The following is an 18,072-nucleotide window of genomic DNA, read 5'->3' on the forward strand; positions in this document are numbered from 1 at the left end:
GGTTCAGACAGATGGCAGTGGGATTCTAATTCCGCCCAATCAAACAGTTAAAATCAGAACGGTTCATTCCGATTCCAAACCTCTATTCTCGTGAACCAAATGGGCCAAAATCAAAATTGAAATTAGAGTGGTCTATTTACCTGCCTGTTTGGCTTAGATAGAAATTAAAATTGGTTGGAATAGATTCCCATTCCCAAGGGAGAGGAACGAGAGTAGGTATGTCACTCGAGTAGTCTAAAATCCAGTGGAGGATAAAGCATGGTTCTGTGAAACTGACTATTACCGATGAGCAAATTCAGGAATAATCAAACAGCATGTATATGCAAAAGGAATCTCTCTTCCATTGAATCTCCAAGGAACACGAACACTCTAGTTTCTAAGAAGAAAATTACATAATCCTGAAGCAATGCAAGCTCTTTCATTTGACAACTACACAAGTAATCGTCAGTTATCACAACCTGCCAACCAGAAAGAAAGCCTTCATGGTTCTATGAAACTGCTGCCTCTTGCTGAAAATTTCTTGGCCAGGAACAGATTTCAAAGGATTTGCTCTTGACTGAGTTGTATGGTTGAATTTCTGGAATAACTACAAATATAACGAAAAAAAAAGGCCTGGCTATTGCCATCATAGAGTAAACAACATGCAATTATCAATCATCATTTGAAGCTATCAAAATGTTTAAGTTGTTGTTGACTGAGGGATGAAAATAAGTCATTCTCAATCATTTCAGTTGAAGGCGTAAATCCAGATCTACCAAGACCTGACCCTACCCCCATGGCTTTTCCCATGAAAGCTGAATGGTGATCCCTTTTTCTTCTCAATTGACCCATCACTGAGGCATCCTACAATTCCAGCATTCACTAGAGATACTTTCTTGGCTGCTCCATATTGGAATGGAAAGCCACTAGATGTGGTGATCCAGCAATCAATCTTTGAACCTGTTAGAAAACCAAGAGTTTACTCAATCGTTTTTCTTAACCCCAAACCGAGTAAATAAAATACCTGCAATGGCCTGGACTAGCTAACCTTTATCAACCTATGCAACTCAAATACCTGCGCTGCAAACACCTTTTGTTGGCTGCATGGATAAACATCAAAAGGATCAATAACTTTATCGCATGAAATTATTATAGACAACAATGGGACGAGAGAGAAAGCTGTTCTAAATAGTTGAGTAGACCAATTGTGACCAGAAACAGAATGCAATCAAATCCCCTGCTTAAAGATAGGATCGTAGGATATTAATTTTCAGTGAGTCTAAATCTCAAATGGCTGAATTTTCATACTGCTGATCTTTATAAAAAGTGTCTTGCAACTGATGGGCAACAAGTTCTTACTTGACAATTGTCCTCCTTGCATTCCAGAAATGCTTTATCCCTATTACTCCTACAACATCATTAGGAGATATGTCCATGCCCAATACGGAATCCACCATGGAGCACTTGGATGCATCACCGTTTCGGTCCACATCTCCCACCTGTAATGATTCATGCACCATCTCTTCATGGTACTTCCCACCATTTTCATCCCTCTCAGGATTTCTGTGACTATTACTGGGTGATGCCTCAGAACATGGTTCATTTCTCTCCCTTGAAATGTTTTCCTTCTCCACTTCAATGGACTCAACCAAATGAGCATCAGTATTTCCATATTTTTCAGGAAACAAAGTAGATCCAATTTCTTGATGCGTCTCTTCATCAGCATCACATAACCTCCTGGAATCATCCACCTGACTATTTTGAAGTTCTTGATTTTCAGATGTCTTATCATGCTTTAAGGTTTCCACAATATTTTCTCCCATTGATGAGACAGATGCAGAATTTTCAGCACGGTGTATACTAGTCACAGTTTCTTTCAGGTTCTCTTCAAAATGGTTTCTTACATGTTTTGACCTCATATCTGTTGTTCTGGTTGGTTTCTGGTTTTTATCGCAAGCATTCTGAGGTTGCATTGATGAACTGCAAGTAGCTACTGCAGTTTTAAGTGGACTGTTATCCGTTGCAACTGTAGAGTGGCCTGGATAGGTTGAGATGAAGGGAGAAAATCTTTCCCTGCTTGTGTTGGGAAGATCCTTATCAGAACAAAGAGAAACTCGAGAATGAACTAAGGCAGGAGCCCTAAGATCATCCTCATCCCCAGGCTTCTGTTTCCTTGAGTTGGACAAGGCATGTGAGCAGCATGAATTGCGATCATTAGTTGATAACAAACCCATAGTAACATTTGAAGGTCGATTATTTGTATTTGTTGTAGATTTCCTATCAAACTCTGCCATGGTACCACTCGAGTTTACTCCATCAAAACATGGATGAAGCTTCTCAGATGAATGAGTCGATGTGGGAGGTGGAATGTAAAATGGAGAAAAGACACTTCTTTCATGACCTCCACCCTATATCCACAAATTACACAATAAAACCAGGGATCAAAAAAGAAACCAATCTGTAAAGGTGAATAAGCTTATTGAATTTCATTTAAAAAAACACGATTCGCATTAAATGGGCCTGATTCCTGAAACAGTTATGCTCACAATAAGCAACAAAGACTTCTTCCTTTCCTCAGAAGAAGCAGTTATTAAAAATCAGACACATAAAAACGTCCAAGAAATTGTAAGTTAACAACAAACCCATAAAGAATTCTTTTTTCTCCTCAAGACTGTTTAGGAAATGCTCCCTGTTTTACACAAGTATATTAAGACATTTTTATCACTAATAAGTATTTTAAAACTTCATTGGATAGAACAATAAGTGCTCCCAAGAGCTAAAGAAACTGTTAGAGTTAGCCGAATAAGGGTAGATTAGTCATCTCACCTTGGTTAAGTTATGAGCTTATGTGGCAGTCTTATTAGAGGTTCTCTGTCCCATACTTAAGTAGGGACAGTTTAGTCCCTGTACATTTAATTAGAAGCCTAATCACTATTAAGAGGTCGACTGATAGGGTTTAGCTATCAAGTTTGACAGTTCTTTCATCTTCTTCTTCTTCTCTTCTCTTTCTTCTTCTCCTTACTGGTCGGACTACTGTAGCTACAGTAGCTACAGTAGTTACAGTAAAAACATGGTATCAGAGCATGACAACTTCAGTTCGTGCCTCAGTTCTCTCCTTTTCTTCTCTGGGCTGTCAATGGAGAAAAGTGATTCGTCCCAGGCCTGAAACATCACAGCTCTTTTTTTTCTGGTGCACAGAACCTTCTTTCCTAAGAAAACAACTTCAGCAGTGAATGGTTGGCTGAAGCTCTCAAACGAAGGTTGGTTCTCTCTCTTCTGTGTGCTGTTGGTATTTCTGGGTTGAAAATCTTCAAGAACTTGAGAGGACTGAACAGAACCTAGAGAACTAGGTTGGTTGTTGCCCTGGTTCTTGGAAAAATTCCAAGAACAGGCTGTGTTTACAGTGACCAAATGGTGTAAGGGCTGCTACCGTACGGTAGCCGAATGGTGCAAGGTGTAATGCAATGGTACTAGTTGAGTTTTTGTTGGTCTTGTGGTGCCCTTTTAAAAGCATTAAAGCAGGTCTGTATTGTGTGTGACAGCTATGGCTGTGTGGTGGTGCTTGTAATGCACAAACTCTTGACAGCAGTAGTGGTGTGACAGCTAGTTGAGTTTTTGTTTAGTTGTAAATGAGCTTGCATGTGGTTAGTAAGTGCTGAATTAATGTCGGTGTAGTCTGTTTTTTTTTTTTGTGAAATCAGTAGTGGTGTGGATAAGAACAAAGGCGTGTGTATCTATCATTGTGTTTAGGGATTGCTGTAGGTTCTGGAACATCAACTCTTGACAGCAGCACTTAGTTGGTGATTGGGAATTCAGATTAGAGGCAGCATTGAAAGAGTATCATGGCAGCAATGGGAGATGACTGTAGTGATCAGAAACCTAGTGTGGTGGTTTCCTCTGACTACCTAGGTGTACAGATGACCTCAATTAAACTGAATGGTGAGAACTATGTTCCATGGGCCAAGTCGGTGGAAGCTTTTCTCAAGGCAAAGAGAAAAGTGAAGCATGTGAAAGAAGATAAACCACCGGCTGACTCTCCAGGGTTTGATGATTGGGAACAGGAGGATGCTCAAATCATGTCATGGCTATGGAACAGTATGGAACCCAAAATAAGTGCCAACATCATGTTCTTAGATACAGCTAAGGACATATGGGAACATGCCAAGAAGTTGTATTCTGGGCAAGATAATACTACAAGGGTATATCAGCTCTATCAGGAGTACTTTGGTCTGCAACAAGGAAATAAAACCCTAGAAGAGTACTATGCCAGTATGAAGAACCTCAGAAATGAACTCAATGTCTATCATCCTCTCATTCCAGATGTTAAGGTTCAGCAACAACAGAGGGAACACCAAGATGTCACAAGGTTCTTAGTGGGGTTGAAATCAGAGTATGAACCAGTTAGAGCCCAAATATTGGGGGACTCTACCCTTCCTACACTTGAGGAAGTGTTTGCTCGGCTTCGCAGGATTTCTTTGGGACAGATAGAGAATTCCACACAGTCTGATAGATCAGCTTTTGTAATAGCCAGAGGAGGTGGAAGTGGTACGAAAGGGGGAGGACATGCCTCCCGAGGAGGTCGTGGTGGTTCCATATTTGGCCGTGGTGGTGGTCGTGACTCAGGGGGAGGCCGTGGCAAAGAAAAAGGCAACTCTACAAGGAAGTGTACCCACTGTGGCAGGGAAGGACATTCCGTAAATTTCTGTTATGATCTTCATGGCCGCCCTCCCTCTAAATGGGCCAATCATGCTATTGCTGGTGGGGTTGATGTCAGTGATAATCAACAGGCAGACCTAACTCCTACATCTACATCTGTTTCCGGAAGGGAGATGGTGAGTGTACCGTGTGATGAGTATGAGCGGTTCCTTCAGTCCACTTCACAGCACACTACTGCTACTATTGCCCACTCAGGTATAGTTTGCCTGTCATCTAAAACCTCTCCTTGGATTATTGACTCTGGAGCCTCTGATCACATGACCGGGACTCCAGGTGTGTTCTCTTCTCTCTCTGAAACTTCCACATCTCAAACTGTTACCCTTTCCAATGGTTCCTCCTCTCCCATCTGTGGTGTTGGCAATGTTGACATGGCTTCTCTTTCTTTATCATTTGTTCTATATGTCCCTAAGTTTCCATTCAATCTTATGTCTGTTAGTAAATTAACCAAGACTCTTAACTGCTTTGTTACTTTTTTCCCTTCCTTGTGTTTTTCAGGATCTCAAGACGGGGAAGAAGATTGGTGGGGGGGCATGAAGCTGATGGATTGTATTGCCTTGACGGTGGTGGATCATCAGTTGCACTTCAGACTTCACTCACTCCTCTACAGTGGCATTGTCGACTGGGACATCCTTCTCTCAAGGCACTCAAGATACTAGTTCCGTCTTTGAGTCATTTTTCAGTGTTACAGTGTGAGTCGTGTCAGTTTGGTAAACATCGTCGTGTTTCCTTCAGTCCTAGAGTTGAAAGTCGTATGTTGAGTCCTTTTGCTTTGGTTCATTTAGATGTTTGGGGCCCGATCAAAATAGAGTCTTATAATGGTTACAAGTATTTTGTCACTTTTATTGATGATTGTTCAAGAATGACATGGATTTATTTAATGAAAGAAAGGAGTGAATTATTTTCCATTTTTCAAAAATTCCATGCTGAAATACGTACACAATTTGGTGTTCCAATCAAAGTTCTTCGTTCATATAATGGTCGTGAATATTTTCTAACTTCCTTTCAACAGTATTTAGAACAGCATGGCATCATTCATCAAACTTCTTGTGCATCCACTCCTCAACAAAATGGGGTGGCTGAATGGAAGAACCATCATCTCCTTGAAACAGCTCGCCTAAACGGTTTTGGAGTGATGTTGTACTTACTGCGTGTTTCCTCATTAATCAGATGCCCTCCTTTATTATTCATGGTCGGTCTCCCTTCTCTATCTTGTTTCCCACCTTGTCTCCCTTTCCATTAACACCTCGTATCTTTGGTTGTGTGTGCTTTGTTCACAATCGGAGTCCTGGAATAGACAAGTTGGATGCACGCTCCATTAAGTGTATCTTTCTTGGCTACTCTCAGACTCAAAAAGGGTATAAGTGTTACAATCCCATTACTCGGAAGTGTTATGTCTGTCCTAATGTCACATTTTTTGAGTTTGTTCCCTTCTTCTCAGGAACTGAAGCATCTTCGTCTCCACCTTTACTTCCTCTTCCTCTTCCGGTCAGTGATCCCGTTCTGGGTGTTCCTGTTGGAGTTGACTCGTCATCTCATCCAGTGTAGATCCCTACTGAACGACCACCAATTCGACAAGTGTATACACGTCGAACGACACCGGCCCCTCTTCCAGCTTCTACCTTGTCCGCAGATCCTGTCGTTGCTCCTGTTGCTAAACCTTCAGGACTTTACCTACTCATTGCCTTACGGAAAGGTAAACGTAGTTCTACTCTCCATCCCATTTCCAATTTTGTTTCAGTATCTCGCCTTTCTGCCTCACATCGCCAGTTTGTTTCACTATTGTCATCTATTTCCATACCTAACAATGTCCAAGAGGCTCTTAGTTCACCTGGGTGGAGGCAGACAATGGAGGAGGAACTCTCTGCTCTTCAACATACTCACACGTGGGAGCTCACTACTCTTTCCCCTGGTAAGCATGTTGTGGGTTGTAAATGGGTGTATACTGTTAAATACTTGCCAGATGGTAGTGTGGAGCGTCTGAAAGCCAGACTTGTTGCTAAAGGGTATTCACAGTTGTATGGAGTGGACTATATGGAGACCTTCTCTCCAGTGGCTAAGATTAGCTCTGTCCATGTGTTAATTTCCCTGGCAGTTATGTATGATTGGCCCTTATTTCAACTTGACATAAAAAATGTCTTCCTTCATGGTGACCTTATAGAGGAGGTATATATGGAGCAACCACCTAGGTTTGTTGCTCAGGGGGAGGCTGGTAAGGTGTGCAGATTGAAAAAGGCAATTTATGGGTTGAAACAATCGCTTCGTGCTTGGTTCGAGAAGTTTAGTGAAGTGGTGAAGAATTTTGGAATGAAACAATGCCAGGTTGATCACTCAGTGTTCAGCTATGACTCAGAAGCTGGAAAGATTTTATTAGTGGTCTATGTGGATGATATTGTCATAACTGGCAGTGACAAATTGGGGATCGACAAACTCAAGGTCTTTCTGCAAAATCATTTTCAAACAAAAGACCTTGGGACATTGAAGTATTTCTTGGGTATAGAAGTTGCTAGATCAAGACAAGGTGTAAACCTGTGCCAAAGAAAATATGTTCTCGAACTATTGGACGAAACAGGATTGTTAGGTGCAAAACCGGCTGAGACTCCTATGGAATCAAATGTTAAGTTGAGCGGTGATACAGGGGAAATATTTGATGATCCTGGAAGGTATAGACGACTAGTGGGGAAGCTGAACTATTTGACTATCACGAGACCAGACATCTCCTTTGCAGTCATTATGGTGAGCCAATTTATGCAAAACCCTCGTATATCTCACTGGGATGCAGTTCTTAGAATTGTGAGATATTTGAAGGGAGCTTTAGGCCATGGGCTATTGTATAAACTAGGAGGAAAACTTGAAGTAGTTAGGTACACAGATGCAGATTGGGCGGGCTCTGTATCTGATAGAAGATCTACTATAGGTTACTGCACATTTCTTAGAGGAAATCTTGTGACGTGGAAGAGTAAAAAGCAGGCGGTTGTGGCTAGAAGCAGTGCTGAAGCCGAGTACAGAGCCATGGCACACACTACATGTGAATTAGTGTGGTTGAGAAATCTCCTACAAGAAATCGGGTTCCACATGGATAAACCTATGAAGTTGTACTGTGACAATCAAGCTGCGCTCCATATCTCATCCAACCCTGTTTTTCATGAGAGAACAAAGCACATAGAGATTGATTGCCACTTTGTGAGGGAGAAGGTTCTTACCAGAGAGATAAGCACAGAACATGTAAGCTCAGGTGATCAATGGGCAGATTTGTTTACAAAAGCCTTAAGCTCAGGGAGAGTGAACTATATATGTAACAAGCTGGGATTATATGATATATATTCTCTAGCTTGAGGGGGAGTGTTAGAGTTAGCCGAATAAGGGTAGATTAGTCATCTCACCTTGGTTAAGTTATGAGCTTATGTGGCAATCTTATTAGAGGTTCTCTGTCCCATACTTAAGTAGGGGCAGTTTAGTCCTTGTACATTTAATTAGAAGCCTAATCACTATTAAGAGGTCGATTGATAGGGTTTAGCTATCAAGTTCGACAGTTCTTTCATCTTCTTCTTCTTCTCTTCTCTTTCTTCTTCTCCTTACTGGTTCGGACTACTGTAGCTACAGTAGCTACAGTAAAAAACAGAAACAAAGGTCACCGTTGTACTCTAACTAAATTTCCTGTTTTTATTTATTTACTTTAAAAAGAACGACTATAAAGAAGGAGAAGCAAATTAGGGAAACACCAAACATAAACTCACTGTTCCTAACTTTGTCAACAATGCACTCCATAATGTTTAAGGTGTAGCCAAATGATACAGCAAAAACTGACCACCACTCAGAAGATACCAGGTGGCACCAAGCTGGGGGCAAAATAGGAATTTCACTGAGTTGCCAACGACAATGAGCCCTAGTGATGGCTGCACGTCAATGGCAAGCCAAGTAGTGCAGAGAGTAAAAGGCAGTCATTACAAGAAAGGATCTCAGACCGACCAAGAGTGGCCATAACTTCTATGACTATAATGCCCACTCTATAAATAGTGCAACCTTCCCAAGGTATGAGGACTCTCTTTCATTCTCTATTCTCACTATTATTCACATGCCTAGGCACACCTCATCAGCCCACCAAGCACTTCATCTTGCACTTACTTCCATCTCCATGCTGACTTGATTGTCAGAGGTCCTGCCCGAAGACCAAACTTTGGGGTCCCTAACGCTTCTTTGTGATTCCAGGTCACTAGAGTCAGAGCAGCGTCCCGATCACTCCTTGTTGCAAAACCAAACAGTAACAATTGGCACCATCTATGGGAAACTAAACAAGAAACCCATTAAACTCAACAGACCAAAGACTCAGGGCAAACACTAGGAACACTTGTACTTTAAGGAATTGATCCAAACATGCCTCTGCTTCCTCAAGGCGTTCATCATTGTCACCACCACACCAAGCTCAGGTAATTCAGGAACATCTCCATGAGTTCATGCAACAAGTCCAGGACCTTACTGCCAAGGTATGAGGTATGAAACAACCAGCAAAAGGTTGACCCACCAGTAGTCGACTTACTCATAGCCATACAGGTCAAAGGGGGAGAACTCTCGCTATTGATGTATTGTTTCACAGGGATGGAACTTGGAAGTCTGTCAACTTGACATGCTGCCAAAGTCAAAACACTCCAAGACTGAGACTACCCCAGTCAGAGTCAGGGGAAGCCAATCTGAATGGCATGCACCAAGAAGGAATCATGACCAAAGGCTTACCAAGCTGGACACCAAGAATAGTGCAATTTTAAAGGAAGTTCAAACCAGTAGAAAACACAAAAGGACAGACAACCCAAGGCCAAATGAAGGTTATATGAAGAGGATGCTCCACTCCAAAGACTCATCCAAAAGACCAAAGACTCTAGGCTTCAAAAAGTACGTCCCCATCAACATCGTGCAAGCCCAGATCTTGATGCACAACTAGGACAAAGAATACGTCCACTAGCCCGAGAGGACGAAGGCAAAGGAAAAAAAAAGGAGTCAAAATAAATAATATGACACCTAGGATTGTCGCCAATTGAAGGATGAGATCAAGGGTCTATTAGATGCAGCTACCTCGGAAGTTGTCACCGACTGACCCAATGACCAGAACTGATCTGCAACAGGTAGGGGTGTTCACGGGTTGGGTCGGTTCGTTCGGTTGCAAGCTGTTTATCCAACCAAACTGACTTGGTCAAGTTGGGGAGTTGGTCACCCGAAACCGACCGGCCAGCTCGGGTTATATCAGTTTGGTCAATCGGTTCAAAAGATTTAAACTTAAAAGTTAAGTTTAAAAATTAAATTTAAATTGAAAAAGAAAATTGCAATGGTATTATTAAAAAATTAAATTTACAATATAAAATATTTTAGACTAGGAAATATGAGAACTTTCCCACTTTCCCATATTAAAAATTTTAAATAGCCAAACTAGTAGGTTGGTAAAATTGTAAACCGAAGCCAACCAAAAATACTAGAAAACCGACCAACTTGGGTCGAGTTGGGTTGGATTGGTTGGTTTCATCGGTTTGATGAACAGCCCTAGCAGTAGGGGTCATGGATTGATTGGGTTAAGTGCTTGCTTTGTAAATTTCTTTTGAGTTATCAATAAAGTTGTTGTCACAAATAACTAAACATGGGGTGTCAATCAAAACCGACCACAAATAACTAAATCAACCTCAAGGATAAACTGATCCCCCTATTCAAAAAGAACCAAGCAGGGAACAAAGGCAAAGTTGGCCCCAGTCCATGCATAGCTAGCCAATGCAAACTCAATTGGATACGAAAACCAATCACCTCACCTCGGCCCAATTGATGAACAGCCCTAGCATTAGGGGTCATGGACTTATTGGGTCAAGTGTTTGCTTTGTAAATTTCTTTCGAGTTACCAATAAAGTTTGTCACAAATAACTCAGCATGGAGTGTCAATCAAAACCGACCACAGATAACTCAATCAACCTCAAGGATAAATTGATCCCCCTATTCAAAAAGAACCTAGCAGGGAACAAAGGCAAAGTTGGCCCTGATCCATAGCTAGCCAATGCAAACTCAATTGGATATGAAGATTAATCACGTCACCTCGGCCCAATTGGGGACATCAGCCGAAACTGATCTAGACTAAAAACAATTAGCACCAACTTAGCCAACCAAATGGTCAAAGTCAACTTTAATGCCCTGAGGCTTGGAATGGGGACACCAATCACCTATCCTTACCCTAGTCCATCTTCATGTACAAGCTAGGATGACCTTTAACTCAGCTCAATCCATCTACATGGATGGGCCAAGGTGACCTTCAATTCAGCTCGGTCCATCCCCATGGATCAACGTGAATACTTGACGAGCTAAGGATCTAACTGAAGTCTTGACCAAGGTTAGCCATGATAGAGATCAATGAGTAGACAATCGACCTCAGTTACATACCAACAGAACTAACTCAGTTGGATAAGTACCCAACACGGGTTTGCCCTTTCGAGGCATGCATCAGTGGCTACCTCTTGAAAGTCCTAACTAGGGTTAGGCGTGACAATAACCAATGACAATGCAACCAACCTTGATTACATGTCGACCAAACTTAGTTGGACAAGTGGTTAACACTGACCAACTTAAGGCAAAGCGTTGATGCCCACCTCTTCACCTTAGGTCAGATGCTCGAATCAAAAACCCTGACTAGCATCGGGATAGGGAACGACCAACATAACCACCCCTTTAACTTTGTTGATTCAAAAGGACGGTGCAACCTGCCAACACTTAGGTAAACAAGAGACCACTCCATTTCAACTTAGCTTGGGTGATTGGAACGACCAATTGGGATAGACGATGAGCTCTAAGCTCAAGATAAGGCCTTAACCAAGGTTAAGTATGAAGGAACAACACTTAAGGCCAACCAACCTAGGGCATATTGATATACCAACACTTTGACAATAACAATAACCTCACACAACTTGATAATGTTAATGAGTTGACTCACTCGATTGACCTATCATATGGCCAATCTATTTGCCTACTCGTATTGGAACTCCTCAACCTCAAAAAGAAGAAAAGAAACAAAACAAGGGTCATCCTGAGCACAAAAAGTATTCCATTTCAATTGTTCACATTACAAAATATGAGTTCGAAGACTTGAGGTGTTACACTTCAAAGTACAACAAAAACAAAAAGGGGAACTCTTCAATTGTCGATTGAGGGGGCACGTCCTCATCTATGACTTCGATGTTCTCATCCTCGCCACTAGTGGCCTCGACAACGTCCATAGCAACAACTTCTTCCAACAAGCTCAGATCAACCTCGCAACAATTGTGGCAACCTTGTTAGGAAACATTGTGAAACCATCTAGGAAAGACGAAATTTCGTAATCATTTAAATCTTCTTGATGCTCACTAACCCTTATAAACTTGAATTGCGAGCCTACGAACCTCAGATTCTACAACTCATTGATTAATCTACCTTCAGAGACGCCAGCTCACCTTTAACAATCAAGATCTCTTCCTTATGCCTCGCCTTTAGGCTTTAGACCCTTGATCTTGGCCCATAGAGTCTTGCACTTCTTGCACATCTTGGTGTACTGGCAAGACACCACCCTTAGCCTATCACAAAAAGCATTGACGACACAAACCCCCTACAAGGAGAAAGACTTAGTGCATTGACTAAGGGGACAATACAAACAGAAAAGCTAAAGAATATTGACCTCCATCACCTTGATATAAGTGTTGCTCTCCAAGACCTTGGTGGCTTGCTCGAAGGCCTCAAATTGGTCTACCAAAAGGCAATCTCCCCATGCCAGCTCTACGACAATGCAACCCTCTTGTACTATGTTATCTACTGTCACTAGCCAATTGGGGATAAGAACTCTTCGCTTCAGTCTCACATGCGGAGTTGCCTCTTGAGTCTTGCCTGATGAAGTGACCACAAACTACATCGGCCTACTCGTTTGACACAATCACCTCTTCCGTAGGTTGCTTTGACAGTTAAGGCACCGGACTTGCTCCTTCAACCCTTCCAAACTACTGCTAAGGATTGAGGTAAGGGCAACCAACAAATCAACATGTTTTTTTAATTGAATTGTAACAAATGCAACATGTTCATATGGACCATCTTGTCTTTTACACCAAAAAAATGCAAACTGAGGCCAGTCAAAGATGAGTTAAAAAGTTATCTAGTATGACTGAGAAGAACCAACTACCTAGACGAGTTTGGCTCAACCCCACACTCACCAGCATGTCCTCGATCAGATATTGCTTGACCTAAGCCTTTAGAGATGTTAGCTTTTCCACCGCCGCTTTCTTGTCGAAAGAAGGGCTCGGTGATTGGTCTTCCAAGGGTAGGGTTTCCCACTTAGTCTTGCAAGGGCATTCTTGCTCATAGGAGACAAAGAAGAATCTCTTCTTCCAATCATAAATGAAAGAAGGAACCTCTGAAGAGAACCTTTCTACAGAGTCGAGTAGAGAAGTACCACCGGCCATTGTTTATTAAATGGAGCTTCAAAGCAAAAACAGCTTAGAACAAGGTTCAAATAAAATGTTGTCGTGGTAAGCCATAGAGTAACTTGATAAGAAACCTATAAGAACTTCAATTATCAAAAAAAAAAAGAGAGAGAAACATATAAGAACTTGGAATGAATTGCATTGGGGCTAGATCGTAGTAAGATAGAATCTTGTCGATCAATGGATGAATCGAGTACCTAAGTCCTAGTTGGAGGCTATCCTCATACACACAAAATCCTCCCTCCCTTGTGGAATAAGCTCTCTCATCCGGCTTGAGCACCCTAAGCCTAAACTCCTTGGGGATGTGATACAAGCTTTGAAGTCTTAAGAGGTCGTCAAAAGGCAAAGAAGACCTAACATCACTAGCACCAATTAGAATAGGCTCTTCACAGCACCCAGAGGTCAAAATCCCAAACCTCAACCTCGACTTAGAACTACTAGGACTACTACTAACACTACCAAGGTCGAGGAGAAAGCTTAGCCTTGAGTTGCACTTAGAGGAGGAATACATTACAACCAAACAGAGAGAAAAGGAGGAAAGGACCTACTAAACTAAAGGGATCAAAGAACTTAGAAAATTTGAGACTGAAGTGCACATAGAAGGAGAGAGTAAATGATAGGAGACCAAGTCTTCTATGCCATCCCTTTTATAGAACAACCAACAACTAAGATCGAATGGGTATGGATAACTTAGATCACAACACTTTGTTTCTCTTGCTTCGGTACTGCCACATGTCACACACCAAGTAGGCTCCTCTAATAATGCCTTAGAAGATGAAACAACACGAATTACACGGCCTTTCCTGCTTAGAGGCCTTTTAGAAGATTTAAGACATTTAAGGTGAAAAAATTGCTCCATGTAGGTACAACCAACCCACCATCTCAAGCAACCAAGCTATACAAACACCCGTTCTTGCAAACAGTCCCAACTAACCAATCACAAATGAGCCATGCATTCATCCTAACTTGTAGAGTTGAGGATGACCTAGTGCCACCCTCAACCAAGCTAACCAGACAATCACCTCGTCAACTCGCGAAGACTACCTCACCAAGCATGAAGTCGACCTACCGGGAAGTGAACTTGATGGGAAAAGCAATTGGACCAACTTGAGTTGGAAAGTTGATGTACTAACACCACCAAACACGAGGCAAAACTGACCTACCAACCCAAAGGGATAGAGGACAAAGTTGGTACTTCCTTCAAACTAGCTAGTTACATTGTCACATCGTCCTTGGAGGTGGGGGCATGTAATACAACCAAAACCAACCATCATTTGAAAGATGCCACTTGGCACCAAATTGGGGGTAAAATAGGAACTTTACCGAGCTACTAACCATGATGAGCTACCAATAACGGCTACATGTCAATGGTAGGCCAACAACCACACAATAGCCATGTAGTGTGGAGAGTAAGGGCAATTGTCACAGGCAAGAATCTCGAACCAACTAGAGCAGCCATAGCTCCCACGAATGTGACGCCCACTATATAAATCAATGTTTTTGGACCATTGTTGACCCGGATGGTCAAACCGTTCGGCTTGGAAACTGTCCAAGCAACTGGTTCCATTTCACCCTTAACCCATTCCTGGGCCAAAAACCATTGATTTGGTCAGAGAACTACTGACCTGAGCAGTTGAACCGTCAACCTGTTTAACCCAAACAGTAGTTCGCGGTTTAACAAGGAAGCAGAGGAGATTGAGATATGAGAGCCTAAGACAAGAATGATCTTAGATCTGAGATCATCTTAGAGAGAGAGAGAGAGAGAGAGAGAGAAATCATATCTCAGATCTGAGATCAGAGAGAGATTTGATGTTGTGTTTCTGTTGCTGCCATCGTCGCCATTGTCATTGCTGGTGAACATCATATGCTCCTCCTCCTCTTCCTTCTTCACTCCTTCCTTTTCTTTCTTTCTTTCTTTCCTTCTTTTCTTTCTTTTTTTCTTTCTTTCTTTCTTTCTTAGCCAAATGCCAACAACCACATATGTCTCTCTTTTCTCATAATAAAAGACTAAAAGGGCAATGGATATTTGCCCTAATATTCAAATCTAATAAAACTGCCTGAACCGTTTGAACTGTTGACCCAGAAACCGGTGGCCACAGGCCTACTGCGGTTCCATTTCCAGTTGGTTTTTAAAACCTATATAAATAGTGCGCCCTTCCAGGGTATGGGGGCTCTCTCTCCTCTCATTATGTACTTTCACTAATCTACACACACCTTGGCACTCCTCATAAGCCCACGGGGTCGCTAATGCTTCTTCGTGATTCCAGATCACCAAAGTCCAAGAAGCATTCCTGATCTCTCCTCATTGCAAAACCGAGAAGCAACAACAGATTGCTAAGTGATCCCAATTGAAACCAAACAGATGGATTACTTTTCCCTTAGGCTGTGTTTGGTTGCAGTGCAGTTTTATTTGTACTAGTACAAATGCATGGGAGTGCGAATGTAAAAAATGCACATTCTTGTTTAATTTTGTTTTGGATTTTACTTTACTCTGCTTCATGTCTTAATTTTACTTCATTTATACTGCAATCAAACAAAATAAGATAAAATTTGAAACAAAAATAAGTCAGAATTTACACTCAAATCATTTGCACTGTCATTGTTTTGCATCAGTGCAAATTTATTTGCATTGCAACCAAACACAGCCTTAAGAAATAATTCCTACATATTATCGGATATTAATAGAAGTGATTAGATCAAATGCATCTAAGTCATGGCTTATTCTCAAAATCAAATGTAGACATCCAAGAGCAAGAAAATAACAAAAAAAATTGGCAATTATGCCTGCAGTGAACACCATAACACTACATCCTTCAGTTTACCCGACGGACAATAAATAGTTTCATCACTATAATAAACAACACATAACTACCAAACTCACCTGGCTCAAAGAGATCGAAGGTACCGAAGTGCATGCGTTGTCGGGCAGAAGAGACAACGTTGGCGCCAAACTAGAATTGAGCCCCTGAGAAGGGATATTGAGCTGTTCGTAGACGGTCATCTTTCTCCTCCTCGGAGGTTCCCTCAGCCCTCCTTTCTCTGTATCATTGACATGGAGCCTAGGAAACAAGGGGCCCATGATCTTCTCTTCGTCTCCCACCCTTTTCATCTTCCTTGAACCTCCAATCCTTCAATTCAAAACCCACTTAAGAGACCAAATTTCTGGATCAAAAAGACGATGATATCCCATGTACCAAACTAAGAAGCTAAATCCAAAAATCTCGCAGACCCAGATGGCAAAATCGAGTCTCTTATCTGGAGAACCCAATATCAACCCGCCTGAAGAAAACTTATCTTCTCTTTGAAAAACGAAGATAAACAACTAGAACCCATTGAGTTAGGCATCTCTTCCAAACGGTAAATATCTAGACAAAGAGGAAACCAGAGAAAAGAGGGTTCAGAAAGAAAGATTCGAGAAATGAAGAGGGTTGAATAGGAATGCTATAGAGGATCTTCATCTACAAATGGGGAAAGGAAACAGTGCTGGGTTTGTAGTGTCTAAAAATGGAAAGAAATAGTTTGTATAATTGTATGGGGTAATGAGGGCTCAATGACCGAAGTGCGTATGTGCATGCCAAATATTAGTGCATTTGGAAATTGTATGTAAATATTGTGGGGGAAAAGTGAAGCGTTAATTGGAAAAATGGAGACAAGCTTTCAGGCCTCGATAGGGCTTCGGCTTTCCAAACGGAAAGGAGAGAAGTTTAGGGCTCAACTTCCTGGCTCCTGCATATACAGACCATATTTGGAGTCCGGCTTTTATCAGGGCAGTTCTGGTGCGCGCACCGTTCGTGCACGTGAGGACGCGCCACGCGTTCTTGAAACGTATGTACGCTTTAAGCGTGCGAAGTGCTTAAACGGAACCGCGAGCTCCTCGTTACCGAATCCCACTCTTTTCGATTTCACATCTGCGCCCCACAACGTCTCACAAAATATTTCCGTCTATTAAAAACATCTCATCATCGGTTCTAATACTATCATCGGAAGATGTTTTCGATACACGGCAGGAATGTGTTATGGGGTACAGATATAAACTCACTCCTCTCTCGCCAAATTACTCTCACAGTCTCACTCTCACTCTCTCTCCACACTGAACCGAACCCACTCTTTTCACTCTCACCTTCTCGGTGGCGACAAACAGTTTATCGACGGAGAAAAACTTCAGTTATTCGTTCTTTTTATTTTTTATTCCCCAAACATTGATCCTAACCAGTTTGCATTTTCACCCATGATCGTGCTGACCTTCTGAATAGAGTCGACTCTGGTTCGACAAATTGGACAAATTGGACAAATGGGTGTCTTCAACACCATGAATTCACACAATTAGCATGGAAGCTGTGCCTGCAAGGAAGTAGTCTACACTTGTCTCCCGCCTTGAAGTTCTCCAAGCAAATAACACAGTCTACTGGACAACTGCCCTTCTCTCTTGCTTTGAAATCAAAGCAAGGAAGCCTTTCCAAGTCATCAAGCGACATGTTGTTAGTTCCACCATTGTTGGCCCTCTCAACCATGGTGTCCCCAATCAACCCTCTCCTGAAAGCCCTCCCAACAATACAAACATGAATGAAGACCAAAAAAACTAATGCCCACAAATAACAATATTATAGAGAAGACAACTGCCATCACTATAATCTGTGTTGCAATTTCCACAACCTTGTTGGTCATTAAAAATCTCCCTGAACGCTGAAACTTCAGCTTGTCATTCAAACTATCACGTACCTATAAAGCACAGATTCTCGCTCTTCCATTCTTTTTAAGTAATACCCAGTTATACTCATTCCCATTCAATTCTCCTTGGAATACCCTGAACCAATTTTGTGATCCGACCTCACTGAAAAGCGTTAATCATGAAAACAAAACCCATGGCTACAGAACTAGTTCTATCTACCTCATCTGAAGCCCATGGAAAAAT

At 41.8% G+C, this 18,072-nt stretch overlaps 1 protein-coding gene across 1 annotated transcript; it reads right to left on the minus strand.

Moving 5' to 3' along the window:
- Positions 1–317: 317 nt before the first annotated feature.
- LOC148847035 (protein EARLY FLOWERING 3-like) lies at positions 318–17,160 on the minus strand. Its single transcript, XM_088950558.1, has 4 exons — positions 16,042–17,160; positions 1,339–2,387; positions 1,028–1,079; positions 318–939 (listed from the first exon to the last, which is right to left on the minus strand). Exons 1-4 carry the CDS (start codon positions 16,267–16,269, stop codon positions 862–864), a joined length of 1,407 nt encoding a protein of 468 aa, XP_088806684.1. The 5' UTR covers positions 16,270–17,160; the 3' UTR covers positions 318–861.
- Between the last annotated feature and the right edge of the window lie 912 nt (positions 17,161–18,072).

Source organism: Nelumbo lutea, chromosome 6, assembly GCF_056320005.1.
Source record: "Nelumbo lutea isolate HS-2025 chromosome 6, American lotus-T2T, whole genome shotgun sequence".
In the NCBI taxonomy this organism is placed as follows: domain Eukaryota; kingdom Viridiplantae; phylum Streptophyta; class Magnoliopsida; order Proteales; family Nelumbonaceae; genus Nelumbo; species Nelumbo lutea.